Source organism: Asterias rubens, chromosome 22 (genome assembly GCF_902459465.1).
Source record: "Asterias rubens chromosome 22, eAstRub1.3, whole genome shotgun sequence".
NCBI lineage: Eukaryota > Metazoa > Echinodermata > Asteroidea > Forcipulatida > Asteriidae > Asterias > Asterias rubens.
In genome coordinates, this window is record NC_047083.1 from 9,890,128 (window position 1) to 9,905,307 (window position 15,180).

The 15,180-nt window shown below is 39.5% G+C and overlaps 1 protein-coding gene across 1 annotated transcript in view; it reads right to left on the reverse strand.

Moving 5' to 3' along the window:
- The window catches only part of LOC117305023 (nuclear receptor subfamily 1 group D member 1-like), a 47,919-nt gene extending 34,175 nt beyond the window's left edge, over positions 1-13,744 (reverse strand). The window contains exons 1-2 of the mRNA XM_033789713.1: positions 13,333-13,744; positions 10,178-10,345 (exon numbers count right to left, since the gene is read on the reverse strand). Coding sequence (XP_033645604.1) covers positions 10,178-10,319 — 142 coding nt within the window. The 5' untranslated portion in view covers positions 10,320-10,345; positions 13,333-13,744. The remainder of the gene's footprint in view (positions 1-10,177; positions 10,346-13,332) is intronic.
- Between the last annotated feature and the right edge of the window lie 1,436 nt (positions 13,745-15,180).

A 15,180-nucleotide genomic window follows, 5' to 3' on the forward strand; every position in this document is an offset into this window, starting at 1 on the left:
TATTGCTTCATGATTTTTTTTTCAAAACCTGAATTTCAAGGATTTTTCAGACTTTTGTGTACACTTTTTACCCTTTACTCCCAAGGCTGTCGCAAAAAAAATAAAGAATATTTTTATAAAGTCTTTTTAGAAGAAGAAGCACTAGGTGTTCTTGTTCCAAAATAAATGTAAAAACTTCAACAATAACCATTTTACATTTTTCACTATGAAGCGCAAATACCACGGAATGGCTGAGGTATATATATTTGAAAGGGCATTCAACCACTCACTATCCCCCAGGATTATTCAGTTATTGACAGCCCCATAAATTTTAACCAGCTATTGTAAAATACGCCATCATATTTTCAAAACAAACACTGGAAGCAGGCAGATGGCTAGTTTTTGATTAGCTTTTGAAGCTGTTGGCAGGCCCGATGTAGAACATTTGACTATGGGCTTACTTACAAGTACATGTGTTGTCCAGCCCTAATATTCACAGAGACAACGAAGGCGCTTATGTTATTGCCCTGGTGCCCTTGATATTGTTTAAACAAACATTGTAGCACAAGCAGATGGCCAAGTTTTGATTAGCTTTCCAAGCAGGCTCCGGGCAAAAAATCTGACTACGGGCTAACTCAAATACCGTACACCCAATACATTTGACCTGATACTTCATGGAGGCAACAAAGGCGATTATGCCCCAGGGTCATTGCCCTGGTGCCCTTAATATTTTAACTGGAGTACAGGCAGATGGCCAAGTTTTGATTAGCTTTCCAAGCAGGCCCCTCTTACGTAGACAATTTGACTACACATACTGTACACCCATACATTTGTCCAAGCCTGACTTCACGGAGGCAACAAAGGCGGTTATGCCCCAGGATCATTGCCTTGGTGCCCTTGATGTTTTCAAAACAAACACAAAAACAGACAGATGGCTTTACATTGTTGATTAGCTTTCAAAGCTGTTAGCAGGCCCTTTCAAAGTAAATATTTGACTATGGCCTTACATGTAAAAAGGCGACTGCCTCCATGCCCCCTGGTCATTGCCTTGGTGCCCTTGAAATGCTCCAGTAGAAACTGATACTTCACAGAGGCAACAAAGGCGATTGCCTCCATGCCCCCTGGTCATTGCCTTAGTGCCCTTAAAATGCTTCAGTAGAAACTGATACTTCACAGAGGCAACAAAGGCGATTGCCTCCATGCCCCCTGGTCATTGCCTTGGTGCCCTTGAAACGCTCCAGTAGAAACTGATATTATGTAAGGAAGCAATGAAGGCGATTGCCTCCATGCCCTCTTGTCATTGCCTTGGTGCCCTTGAAATGATCCAGTAGAAATGTACAACTTCCTCTCCTTACCAAGGAAAAAATGACTTGGCAGCCTTGCCTTTTCAAAATCGATGTCACTCTTGTGGCACGAGGAACCATTAGCGTGCTAAGTTCACAATACTCGTTAAGGCTTTAACCCACATAGCTTACAAAACGACTAAATGATTGATTAGTGGGTGCCAGGAAATATTACTAATTGTGTCTAGGGTTTTGAAAATCTTTTGAGCTACATTTTTATTATTATTTTTTTCTTCAAAAGAATGTTATCAAAACGTTGCTCTTGGCTGGTCATGGGCGAGCAGTTTAGTGCACCCTGCACAAAAAATGTCTGGGCCAAATTTTATAAAGGGGTGCTTAATGGTTGACTTTGTGCTTAACTTGGTACACATAAAACATGTATTCTAGCTGTACAGGGAGTAGGATTATCCTATCATTCATAAATAATAATAATTTATTCTTGAAGAAACATTACACAATTAGGTTTTGCTAACAGTTGCTGGCAGTGTATGCACTTTATGTAATCCATCATACATAAACTGACAAACCTGTAGAAGTTTGAGATTGATGGGCCGTCTGGGTCATGAGAGATTATAGTTAAAAAACTGATAACAAATTTTGCATTGCATCGATGACAAAATAAAAATGAATAAATGCTCACTGAGCGATAAGCTCCAAACGCAAAATTAGATTATTATTTGTTTCTCATCAAATATGACATTTCTAACAAAAGTATTTAAAGGGATGTTTTCAACTATCATAGATGTAAGTTTTATGTAAATCTGTGATCTTCAGAAATGTTGTTTCTTACCAATTCTGTAACGTTCCTTTAACATAAACAGTAGCGTCTTACAAAATCTCAAAACGCTGTATACAGACATTACGCTAAAATACAGCGAGATTACAATATTATAATAATTTACAAATGGTTAGACAGTTATCATTTAATATTACAAAGCCTTTGTTCTTTGAGCCGTAAAGTAGAGCAGATTGTAAGTCGACGTCCTCAAACTGTACAATTGTATTGTCTGTACTGGTAGGTGGCATGTGGCGACGATCAATTTGATTTATTTGCCTTTCATTCATTTACATACCAGGTGTTATGAAAACATCAGGATTTTACAGGATGCTAAGCCATGTATCATAAACGTATAACACGTAAATAAATGTAGCGTATCGTGCTATAAAACTCTTCAATGTTTTTCTGATTGTCTGAAAGGCATCATTGGACACTATTTATTGGCAATTACTCAAAAAAAAATTTTAGCAATTATTATTGGGGATATGTTGACACCAACAAACATAACCAAAACAATCCAAAAATATTTTGTATATTATTAATCAAGCTTAATTTTTTTTTACATTATGAATATGTAATGAGGCCATAAAGTGTAGAATGTTCATCACTGTTCTTCACTTAACAAAAAAAGTGTTCATGAACCTGTGGCGTTCATGATCATTGTAAACCATGAACGTTCATCAAACGTTCATGATTCCTGTTGATCTGCAATATGATTATTCATTAGCCTTAAGTTCATAAGATGCAAAGAAAGTTGAGACGGACTTTCATGAAAATCCATCAAATGTTCATAAAATGTTCATGAATTGAATAGGGCCACTGATTTTCCGCGATCGCGGAAAACGGACGGAATTCGCGGAATCCGCCCTTTGAAACGGAAAACGGGATTTCAGAAAATTTGATTTTTTTTTTTTTTTTTTTTTTCTTGACGCCAAAACTATGGAAATTGCATTCTTTATTAAGATTCTTTTTGTTAAACTAAAAAGGCATCAGAAATCAGACCATTAAAAAGTACGAGATCGTAACCGTGGATCATTCTGTTCTACTTCACACCATCCTCGATGTTTACACACATGATGTACACACGTTGTTAACATGGTTAAGCGAAGGGCATTATTCGCGGCACGTTTTAAACATTTTTTGTTCACCCAAATTGCATTTTCTCCCTCTCTTTTACCAACAATAATACACAAACTAGCTTACCTATGATCTATAAGAACACATACAATGTTTTTTCATCTCGGAAAGGTCTAAAATAAAACCGTAAACTGTCAACATTCTGTCGCCAAAGCGAAAACAAAATGGCTGACATTTTGTTTGTGGATGGAGAATGGTCACGTCCATAGACTTGTTCCCAAGTCTTTGATCATGCTGAAACAGCGCCCTCTTGTGGATACACTCCTGTCATTAGCCTACAATGTGGCTGATGCAGAGAATCAACTGCAGTTTTAGACTTGGAATCAAGTCTATCACATCATGTGCATTAATACTGCAGTCACAGTGCAACCTTTTTAGAACAGCAGTATACAAAATAATCCACAATTATAAAAAAAGTATTTTTTTGAAATTTGTCAGTTCAAATGAACATTTTACGAAGTCAACAGTGCAACTTATCTCAAATTGATTTTTATAAGTGTGTCCCTGGGTATTAAACAACCTTTTATCTAATTAAAAAAACATGAAACGGAATTTTTTGTGCCTGAAACGGAATTCATGTTTTTGCCAAACGGAATTTGCACTTTTCTGAAACGGAAAATCAGTGGCCCTAATTGAATGGGTAAACAGTTCATGAACTTGATTCAAAAGTTACTGTGATGAACATTTTATGAACTGTTGACGGATAATCATGGACTGATCATGAAGTTCATAAAAGTCCACCAAATATTCAACAATTGAATGGTGAACCATTCATGAACTTGGTTCATGAACTGCTGTGATGAACATTTTATGAACTGTTGATTAATGTTAATGAACTGATCATGAACGTTCTTGAAAGTTCATAAAGTCATGAATTTCATCTCGCCTGGGAAGTTTTCACAATATTTAATGCAAGCTGAGATAGGATGCATGCAGGCCAGTATCCTTCGCTTTTGAAAGGGCAAGGGCGCAAAAGGCATTTTCTCCTTGAGGAAATTGAAAATTTCTACTTGAGCATTTCAATGGCATCAAGACAATGATCTGGAATGGCATGGAAGCAATCGCCTTCAATGCCTCTGTGAAATGTCAGTTTCTACTGTCAGCATTTCAAGGGCACCAAGGCAGGAACCAGAGGGCATGGAAGCAATCGCCTTCATTGCCTCCATGAAGTATCAGTTTCTACTGTCAGCATTTCAAGGGCACCAGGGCAGGAACCAGAGGGCATGGAAGCAATCGCCTTCATTGCCTCCATGAAGTATCAGTTTCTACTGTCAGCATTTCAAGGGCACCAAGGCAGGAACCAGAGGGCATGGAAGCAATCGCCTTCATTACCTCCATGATGTATCAGTTTCTACTGTCAGCATTTCAAGGGCACCAAGGCAGGAACCAGACGGCATGGAAGCAATCGCCTTCATTGCCTCCATGAAGTATCAGTTTCTACTGTCAGCATTTCAAGGGCACCAGGGCAGGAACCAGAGGGCATGGAAGCAATCGCCTTCATTGCCTCCATGAAGTATCAGTTTCTACTGTCAGCATTTCAAGGGCACCAAGGCAGGAACCAGAGGGCATGGAAGCAATCGCCTTCATTACCTCCATGATGTATCAGTTTCTACTGTCAGCATTTCAAGGGCACCAAGGCAGGAACCAGACGGCATGGAAGCAATCGCCTTCATTGCCTCCATGAAGTATCAGTTTCTACTGTCAGCATTTCAAGGGCACCAAGGCAGGAACCAGAGGGCATGGAAGCAATCGCCTTCATTACCTCCATGATGTATCAGTTTCTACGGGAGCATTTCAAGGGCACCAAGGAAATGACCAGAGGACATGGAAGCAATCGCCTTCGTTGCCTCTATGAAATGTCAGTTTCTACTGTCAGAGCATTTCAAGGGCACCAAGGCAATGACCAGAGGGCATGGAAGCAATCGCCTTCTTTGCCTCTATGAAATGTCAGTTTCTACTGTCGGAGCATTTCAAGGGCACCAAGGCAATGACCAGAGGGCATGGAAGCAATCGCCTTCTTTGCCTCTATGAAATGTCAGTTTCTACTGTCAGAGCATTTCAAGGGCACCAAGGCAATGACCAGAGGGCATGGAAGCAATCGCCTTCTTTGCCTCTATGAAATGTCAGTTTCTACTGTCGGAGCATTTCAAGGGCACCAAGGCAATGACCAGAGGACATGGAAGCAATCGCCTTCTTTGCCTCTGTGAAATATCAGTTTCTACTGTCAGAGCATTTCAAGGGCACCAAGGCAATAGCCAGGGGGCATGGAGGCAACTTGGTCTACATTGCCTTCATGAAGTATTTAGGCCTGTTATACAAGCTGAGAACAAGTGGAGTGCATGTTTTGTACCTTCAGGGGGAAACGTCTGTTCTTTGGATTCACTGTCAAGTGTGGAGTCAAGTTTCACTGGAACGTGTTCCATATTCAAAGCATTCAGGTGAAAAAAACAGCAAGATTATTCTATTTCAATGTGGACAGATAATATTGGCTTTTCTAATTCAAAGAGGAGTGTACACGTATTTTATAAAACAACTCTTGTGTTTTTCTGATTGTCTGGAACATCCTTAAAAGGGAAGCTACACATGAGGTACATGTATGGGGCTTAATCAGAGTTAGAATTATAATAATTTGTTAAGCAACATTTAAAAAGTTGAAAACCAAAGCATCGGACATTCTCTCCTTAACCAATTGTTATGTTTCATTTTTATATAACGGTAATTTTTGCATGCTTAATAATTTGTGACATACATGTATTCTCTGTATATTTTCCTGTAATTCGACCCTTTGTCTCCACAGGAAATTGTTTTAAAAAAAAGCCAAACCAAATATTAAGTACAGTACTCATTCATTTCTTTTTTATAAAATAAAATAAAAATGGCCGCACAAAGCTGAATTATGTGGAATTACAACGTGAAATTATTGATAAAAATTGCACAGAAAAAAAGGACATAAAATTGCACCACTGCAGTATGGAAGTGTACACATGTACTTGTACAATAATTTAGGGACCATGGATAAATTAAGAACGCGGCCGCCCGCGGTCAGACTCGTTCTAGAACGAGTCCGTCCCAAAATTGTCACGCGCCCGTCCCAAGATGGATTAAGCGCTTCACTGATTTTTAAGGTCCCTCATTATCGAACTCTATTGTTGGTGCCTTTTGTTGTTCAGATTACATGGACAAGGCAGCTTGCAAGTAAGCCACGAAGGGGTGAAGGATTAGTGTTTGCGGTCTAGCTCAGGTATACACCAGACAATGGGTTGGAGATGTCCATGTACAGCCAACCCTCAAGTTTGCCAAAGCCAATACAATAATATGCTACTGCCATAACAAGTTGAAGTGGTGACTATTATTCTTAAATTTGAAATCATCGCCAACATATTTTGTATCTAAATCTAATTGTTACATTAGGACCCGTGTTTACAGAGATGATTACACTTACAAGATTTGTTCATAACGGTACCGCGAAATCATGCTGACCGGCTCGCAATCACACAAAACACAACGCAAAATTACATCGTAGTACACAAACACTCCATCTAGCTACACACTCACACACAGTGTTTTCAATATTCAGGCCTAGTAGTCTTGTTATTTTGCGTGCAACAAACTATAATGCAAGAAACATTGAACGCTAGAGGGCTTTCCTAAACAATGTGATAGCGGGAGAGCCGCCCTCCGTTGGAAAAATTGCGCAACAGCTTACGAAATTAGTTTCAACCGCCTTGAGGTTAAGACTTTCGGGAGAATCTGGTGTCCGAAAATTGCAATACTAACCAGCGTTGGTGCCCGAGCTAAACTCATACAACATTGGCGCCGTCGCTGGTACCTTGGGCAACGTGGTGAATTTTCAGCAGTTCCTTGGGGAAATATTAAGCGTGTTTAAGAAAAACTTCATAACGTGTTGGCTTCATTGCTCAAACATGAAACATTTTGGACACCTTGGATGTACAACAAAGAGTATAGTTTTACTGTTTAATGTAAGATGTTTTTCCTGTTGACTTTGTTTTACTCTGGGGGATTATTTTGCATGGCGGTCGTGCAAAGACGTAGTATTTTTAATTTTTTAATCTGCGGTTGTGTTTTGACTTATTGTGTGAAAAGGGCTACAACTTGGGTTTATCTACCCAGATAAGCCGATTATAACTACACAGTGGTTTTCGGCCTACACCATTGTTCCTTTGTTATACAGTGGGTCTTCCTCGAGACCCGGTGGTTGAGGAGAACGCGTTCCACTCCGTAGTTTTTCTTTTGTTCGTTTTGTCACGCGAAGGAACGCGTCGCGACGCGGTCGTTCCCGTGACATAATTTATCCATGGTCCCTTAAACAAAGACGACCAAATATAGAATGATAAACCACTAAAAGGCACTATAAAAATGCACCGTAAGAACCCTCCTAAACATGTACTTGAAACCCCACGATGACCACCTAAAAAACAGGGTACCCTTGCATTTAAAAACTGAACAGCCCCCAACAACATGTACATGTACATGTAGGGCCGTAATATTCTTAAAAGATGACCCAAAATGGGAATAAAAATTTGATAAAACAATGGAAAGATTTATCAAAACGAAAATGTAGGATGTCGTAGGAGCCCCTCATTTAGACCCCACTATCATGAATGAGTCAATGAGGTGATTCTTGTATTGAAATTAAAAACTGAACAGCACCTACCAGCACACAAATATAACAAAAGCAATAGTACATGTAGCTCCGTCTATAAATGTACGTACATATTGTACAATGCGTCGCGTACAAAATGTACGTACACCCAATCATGTATTACATGTATAGTACAATTTACATACTGTAAGAAGTTACTTGCATTGAAATTAAAAACTGACCAGCACCAGCACACAAATACAACAATAGCAAATAGTAGCTCCATGTATAAATGTCTACGTACTGTGTACACACATGTTGTACGTACAAGCGTACGTACACGTACGTACAATTTACATACTGTATACACATCGCTCACGACTGTAGTATCATGTACGCAAAATACACAATGTAAAGTGTACAGTGTACATGTCTACAGACAGTGTGCATTGGAGGTTGAACTGAATTGCACAAACAACCTCCACAGCTTGATTCAAAATGCCAGTGCCTCGGAAAGGTCATGTCCATGACCTACATTCTAATGGCTGTGTACAATCCAGGTGCTGGCTGAAAAGCATAGCTACATCAACATGTATTCTACATTATACACACAGGTAAAGACTCTGGACACCTTTGGTAATTGTCAAAGACCAGTCTTCTCATTGGTGTATCTCAAAATAATGCATGAAATAACAAACCTTTACACAATTGGACTCAATAGGTCGTTGAAGTACATGTAGCAAGAGAATAATGGAAGAAAAAGGGTCAGCCATTTTCATTTTGCAAAGGGCACTCAATACGAAAATGTTGTCAATGGGAAACTATTGAAGGGGCACCAAGGCTAAACAACCTGGAGTAACAAGACCTTTACTTGATCGCTAGCTAGACCAGCATGCACCTACATGTAATTCAATGCCTACAGTGCACCTACCGAGTATTTGCGATTTAAGGTCTATGGCTTTCCTGAGTGTGATTCCAGTATCGTCACACAGCATTGAAAGTCGTCTCGCGACTTTTTTCTTTTCTTATCCGGGAGTTTTTTGAACCCAGAAAGAAGTGACCTACATGTGTTATGACCCTGATTTCCTCAGTTCACTATTGGAACCTGGGTTTTAAAGGGTACTTTTTGTAGGACAAAAAAACACAACGTCCGCAGATTTACATTAAACTTACATAGTTTGAAGATAATGATGGTAGAAAGCTTCCCTAAAAATAGAGTTGCGACGTCGAATTCACGTCAAATTCACTTCGCATTTGCAGGAAGTTTGATAGTGCTCCTTTTTTATACTAACAATTTGCTCCATCAAACCCTATCACTATGTTCATTCACTGTGACCAATGACCATAATTGTAAAGTTTATTTTTTCAACGAGGGGTTGTAAGGTCAAATTTAGTTCTGTGGCGCACTCATTTTCCAATATAGACAGTTAGATAGAATTATTATGAAAATGAGGGAAAATACTAGAAGTCTCTTATCTAATGTTACAATGGTATCCTGGCCTTTCATTTTATTTTATACACTTCCAATGCAAATCTTGTCAAAAATCACAAACCATTTCATCACATTTCAAGAACTTATTTTTATTATTTCAAAATGGGTCATTTCGTTTTTGTCTAGGAATTTGTCTTTAGTTCATTTGTCTGAATATCTATGATAACCATTCGAAACAGGCATTGAATTTAACCTTTCGACCGAAAACAATTCCTCGTTGGAATGCAGACATTAAATTGCTGATAAGCGAAGACGTCATGTTTACAATTTCGCTCTGGTGGTGTGTCGTGGCCGAGTGGTTAAAAGAGCACAGAGCCCAATTTTATAGAGCTGCTAAAGCACAAAAAGATGCTAAGCACAACAACATTGTGCTTACCAGAATAAGGTTACCAGCTAAACTACCATGTCACATGTACCATCTGTGGCTGGTCTCCTGCTAATTTCTGCTCAGCAGAGAGTTGTTAAGCAATATTTACTGCTTAAAGCAGCTCTATGAAATTTGACACTTGACTCAAACTCTGGTGTTTATGATAATAGCAGAGTGTGTGGGTTCAAGTCCCAGTCATGGCATATTGTAATTTTAAAATACTTACCATAATTGCTTTGTACTTCGGATGGGACATTATACGCCATATAAATTTGAAGTTGGGTCCAGTGGTACAGGGCTGGAAACATGCAGACCATGGAGGCCATGACCTTGGTTGCCCTGGTCTTGACCTCGGTTGCCCTGGTCTTGACCTTGGTTGCCCTGGTCTTGGCCTTGGTGCCCCTTCAAAAGTTTCACATTCTTTCCAAAATGAATTTCTACGCATGGTGGTATTTTAATTATATCTAAGTTCGCTCACCGATTCTGTTCCCAGATCCTGTTCTGTGATTGGCCACCGGCGACGTTGCTATATCTGGACTCCCGTGCCCAAAGTTCGTCGGAGACGAGGCTGTACTGCTGCCTGGGCCTGGGCTCACATTAGTCGAATCCGTAACCTCCATGAGACTTATCTTCGTTCCCTCACTCACTAAAAAGCAAAGTTACAACAAACATGAAATAATTGATTTGAAACCTTTTTTTTTTAGTTAGGCCATGGAGGTAGAATTGTTAGCCCTATGACTTCCTAGGAACCGATACATTCGTTTCCTCACTCACTTAACAGCAAAGAGTCAAGTAACAAACGTAAATCAATTGTTTATCATCATCATCAATTGTTGTAGGCTACTTCCCAGTGATGCAAACAGGTGCAGGGGGGATTTTGCGTTGCTGTCGTGTTGCCGCAGTTCAGTTCAGCCACACTGAATTGTTGACCCTCTCACAAAAAGTTGGAAATTATCACAAAAATCACATTTCGCTTCTCGTGCGCGCACAAAATGGCCGCCTCGACCAAATTTCAATGGATCATATCTCGAAAACGACATGGAGTACGACTTAGCTTTTTTGTATGTGTTCCTTTAAGCCACATCCAATCATTCTCATGAAGTTTCATCAAAATCTGAGAGGGTCACCTGGGAACTTTTCTGAAAACTGGTTGATTTGACACGAAATGACCCAGCTGTGTGGTCGTCAGAAATCAGCCATTTTGTAATAAATTTAATTTATCTGTGTGAGAGTCAATTTAAATTGATACACTACAGAGTTTCCCTTTACTTTCTCTCACTGGACAACAGGACGTGGGGTGGATTTCACAAAGGTAGTCCTAACTTAGGACTAGTCCTAGGCAATGCTAAGAGATAGGACCAGTCCTAAGTTAGGACCAGTAACTCATCCTAACTTAGGACTGGTCATATCTCTTAGCATTGCCTAGGACTAGTCCTAAGTTAGGACTACCTTTGTGAAATCCATCCCAGTGAGACTACGTGTATGTAATGCCTCAAATCATATAGGACTAGTAAGCTTGTCATTTTTACTAGTCAGTCAGCTTTTTCACTAGTCATAGATTTTCATATTTTAAGGGATCATGCTTTTCAACACTGAACTTGCCAGCAGGATATTTTGAATTGTATCTTGATTGTTTCAGTCCTGTATGCTTTGTTTTTGAAAGGGCAAGGACACTATTTTCTCCTGGGCAAACGGCACCCTATGAGAATATTGTAAATTTCTACTGTCCCATTTCAAGGGCATCAAGGAAACGACCAGGGGCTTGGGGACAATTGCCTTTGTTGCCTCCATGAAGTATCAGGTCTGAACCAAGTTGGTCTTTGTGTATAAACTGGCATTTGGCCAGCAGACCAATGCACTGTTATTAAATGTTTAGTTGAATATCAACAAGGACTTGCTGTAAAAGTGACTGCTTCATTTTAGGCCTTCCCTTTCAAATTTGTTTGCCTGTACCCCAAGCCGTATTAGGTGCAAATGTCTCAGCAGAAAAATGACAAATTCAACAAAGAATTGCGGCTGCATTAAAAAACTTAGCTTGAAGATTTAGTAAGTGTAGCCTCAACCCTTTGCAAAAAATTAAAATGACCTTGCCCTCTGAAAAGATGAAATTCTAATAAATCTCATCTAATTATAATGTAATTGACACCTTCCTTGTTAATGCAAGCGTCAGGTCAGTAGTAGTGGTACCAGCAGGTCGGGCTTTGTAGTGTGTACAACCAGAATGTTTACAACATCCAAGTACAATAACCTTCAATTAATGAAGCAGCACTTGAAAATGAAAGGAAGAAGAAGAAGAAGTAGATCTTTGTCATTTTCATTCATTCAGTCGATGCTCCGATGATGGCCCTCCAAACACGTTGGTCCTCCATTGCTGTACGCAGCTCTTCCCGACGCAGTCCAGAGTCCCGGCACAAGGTGTCCACATAGGTGGTTTGTGGTCTACCTCGGGAACAGTGACCTTGAGTAGGGGCCCAAAGCACATTTTGATTGGAGGATAAAACTTTCAAAACAAAATTGTGACATTACACCCATTCGCAACCATTTCTTTTGGTCCGGCTTGTTTGGATTAATATTAACAGGACAAAGTGCGTTTGAGACACGGGGGCGCCGTAAAGTAATGTAACATCATGTGCCTTGCAGTAACTATCAAAAAAGACACGCACAAGCAATGATTTGGTAAGCACGGTGAATGGAACGAAACTGCACTGTGACTGATCAGTCGCGTGACGGCCAATCCTCCAATCAAATGGCAAGGATCTGCTTGGGTGTTGTACTAATTTCATTAAGCGGATGCAGACTATAATTTGTAATTTTTGCACTTCAAGATCAAGTTCCCAGTAGTTCATCGGTAGGCCTAATTCTACTTAAAAATTACTTTTAGTTTTAATAATATAGATTTTTATAACGAAACCCGATTATGGTTGCAAATAAATTAGCCTAGTGACCTTACTCTGCCTTAACATGCTTAAGGGCCTTACCCTTAACTAAAATAACCTCAAAACATCTCTTTTATCTACATGGGATTTAACTTGTTCACACGCCACAGTTTTCACACGCCACAGCTTCCCAATCCATCCAACTGTGTTGAGCATGATGAGCTTGCTGTTTAACTGTCAAGTTAATGAGTCAATGCAGTGTCAACAACCTTCCTGTTTTTGAGCATGTTGAGCTTGCTGTTTAACTGTCAAGTCAATGAGTCAATGCAGTGTCAACAACCTTCCTGTTTTTTATTGAATGTAAATGAATGATTACTAACAAAATCCTAGCCAGTAATTTTATATGTAAATGAATGATTACTAACAAAATACTAGCCAGTAATTTTAGATCAGTAGGCCTATCTTATTTTATCTATCATAATTATATCAGTAGGGCCTAATTAATCCTAGCTAACATAACATTGTTTAGTGAATCACATTCATCATAAGACATAGACCTGTTTTCTTTTGAAGTCGAAGAAAACAACTTGAAATCCCCGGGTAAATAAATACACCTAGCGCCGTAGCGGCACAACCTCCCGCGGGGTTTTGCGGGGTGCAAACGGCAAGCACGTCCCTTGATGACCGCCCGCACACACCATGCCACCACCGCAAGAATTTGACACAGTTTTCAATGCCCCCAATTTACATGACTTACCTGGTTTTCAGTCACATTCACACATGAATGACGTTTACGTCTGTAATATTGTCAAACTCAGCTCACCGTAAATGATAATGATGATGTTCAAATAATTTTAGTCCAAGCAATTGAGTAACGATGAGTAGAGCCGAGAGTTAGAAATGCGAGCAGACAACCTTGCCATTGGTGTTTGTTGATTGAAGCGCCAACACTTTTTTTGCAAAGTCTTTGAACTTCACACACAAAAACACGCCGTAAAATTCACATTTCCGAAGGTATTCCGTCAAAATAAGTTGATGAGACCATTGTTAGACTTGTCCTGATGGTGGGTTGGTAGTTTAGCGACGTCTGAACAGAGGTTTAATGGTAAAATGTGGGGTTTTCGTGGCTGTTTTTGTGTCTTCTGCGTGACCCCGAAATGAGTACAGAATACACGACGTGATAACAAAAATTAATGCATTGAATTGCAATGTGTGTACGGCGCGGACACGTACGTGTGTGTGTGTGTGATGGCAGCAACGTGACCTTGTTATCTAAAGGTCATGGGCACAATCCATTATTTCTTTGGGGGTTTATAATATTTAGCTCGTTTATGTCCACCACTATATGGCACGTTCTTGTGTGAAATTCTCTCTATACATTTTTAGAAATCTACATTAAAATTTCAGAAATAAAGGTGCGGGGAAATACTGAAACAGCTGCAGCATGCACTGCTAGATGCACTTTTGCAGGAGGGGGCGTGTCAGGGTGCAAAGTGAGGTGGCTCTGCACCGCAATCTCCACCACTAGAGGTCGCCCTATCACTTTAATATACAGAGAATGAAAATAATTAACTTTTAGGTGGATGGTGGTGTGTGGCACTAGCAGGAGATTCTGTCCCCTTGAGATTCTGACAAACTTCTTCTAATAACACCCTCGTTTGAATCATCCTCCTTCAACCCATGTTAATTTCCAATATGGGGGACAGAATTCCCCGGGACACACCGACCCATTCGTAAAGTTCTTATTTTGCTTAACTGACCATAAAAACTTCTGGTAAATAAGAAGGAACGCTGAAGGGCTGTGTTAGTTTGAAATAAAGAGGTTATTGTCACCTCAAGCATTAAGCCTTTCTTAGACATCTGCAAAGCACATAATTGCAACAAGATTGGTTTTTCCCCATTAATTTCTCACATTATTTTGACAGATTGAGTTTAAATTTTCAGTTTTATAATCTCTGGGTACACCAAGTTATAGATACTGGTCTTCGATAATTACAAAAAGTGTACCCAACCTTTAAAGGCAGTGGACACTATTGGTAATTACTCAAAATAATTATTATCATAAAACCTTTCTTGGTGACGAGTAATGGGGAGAGGTTGATGGTATAAAACATTGTGAGAAGTTTTCGAGAAAGAAGTAATTTTCCATAAAAATTAGATTTCGAGACCCCCAAAAAAATTAATTTAGAGTTTGAGGTCTCGAAATCAAGCATCTAAAAGCACACAACTTCGTGTGACAAGGGTGTTTTTTCTTTCAGTATTATCTCGCAACTTCGGTGACCGATTGAGCTCAAATTTTCACAGGTTTGTTATTTTATGCAAATGAGATACAAAAAGTGAGAAGACTGGTCTTTGACAATATTATTACCAATAGTGTCCAGTGCCTTTAAAATATATTTTGGCCGCGATGGACTTTGTCGATCATTCAACCTGCTTTGGAACAGCTCTAGCTCTGCAAATGATTGAGAATTATGAATGTTGTGAAAATACTTTTTCGGGTAAACTTGGTGAACTGAATTAGTGTGATGGCTTTCCCACAAGCTAAAATAGAAACTAAGTAAGGTAGTTAATTTTAGGGGAAAATAATTATTAGTAGGCTACAGTT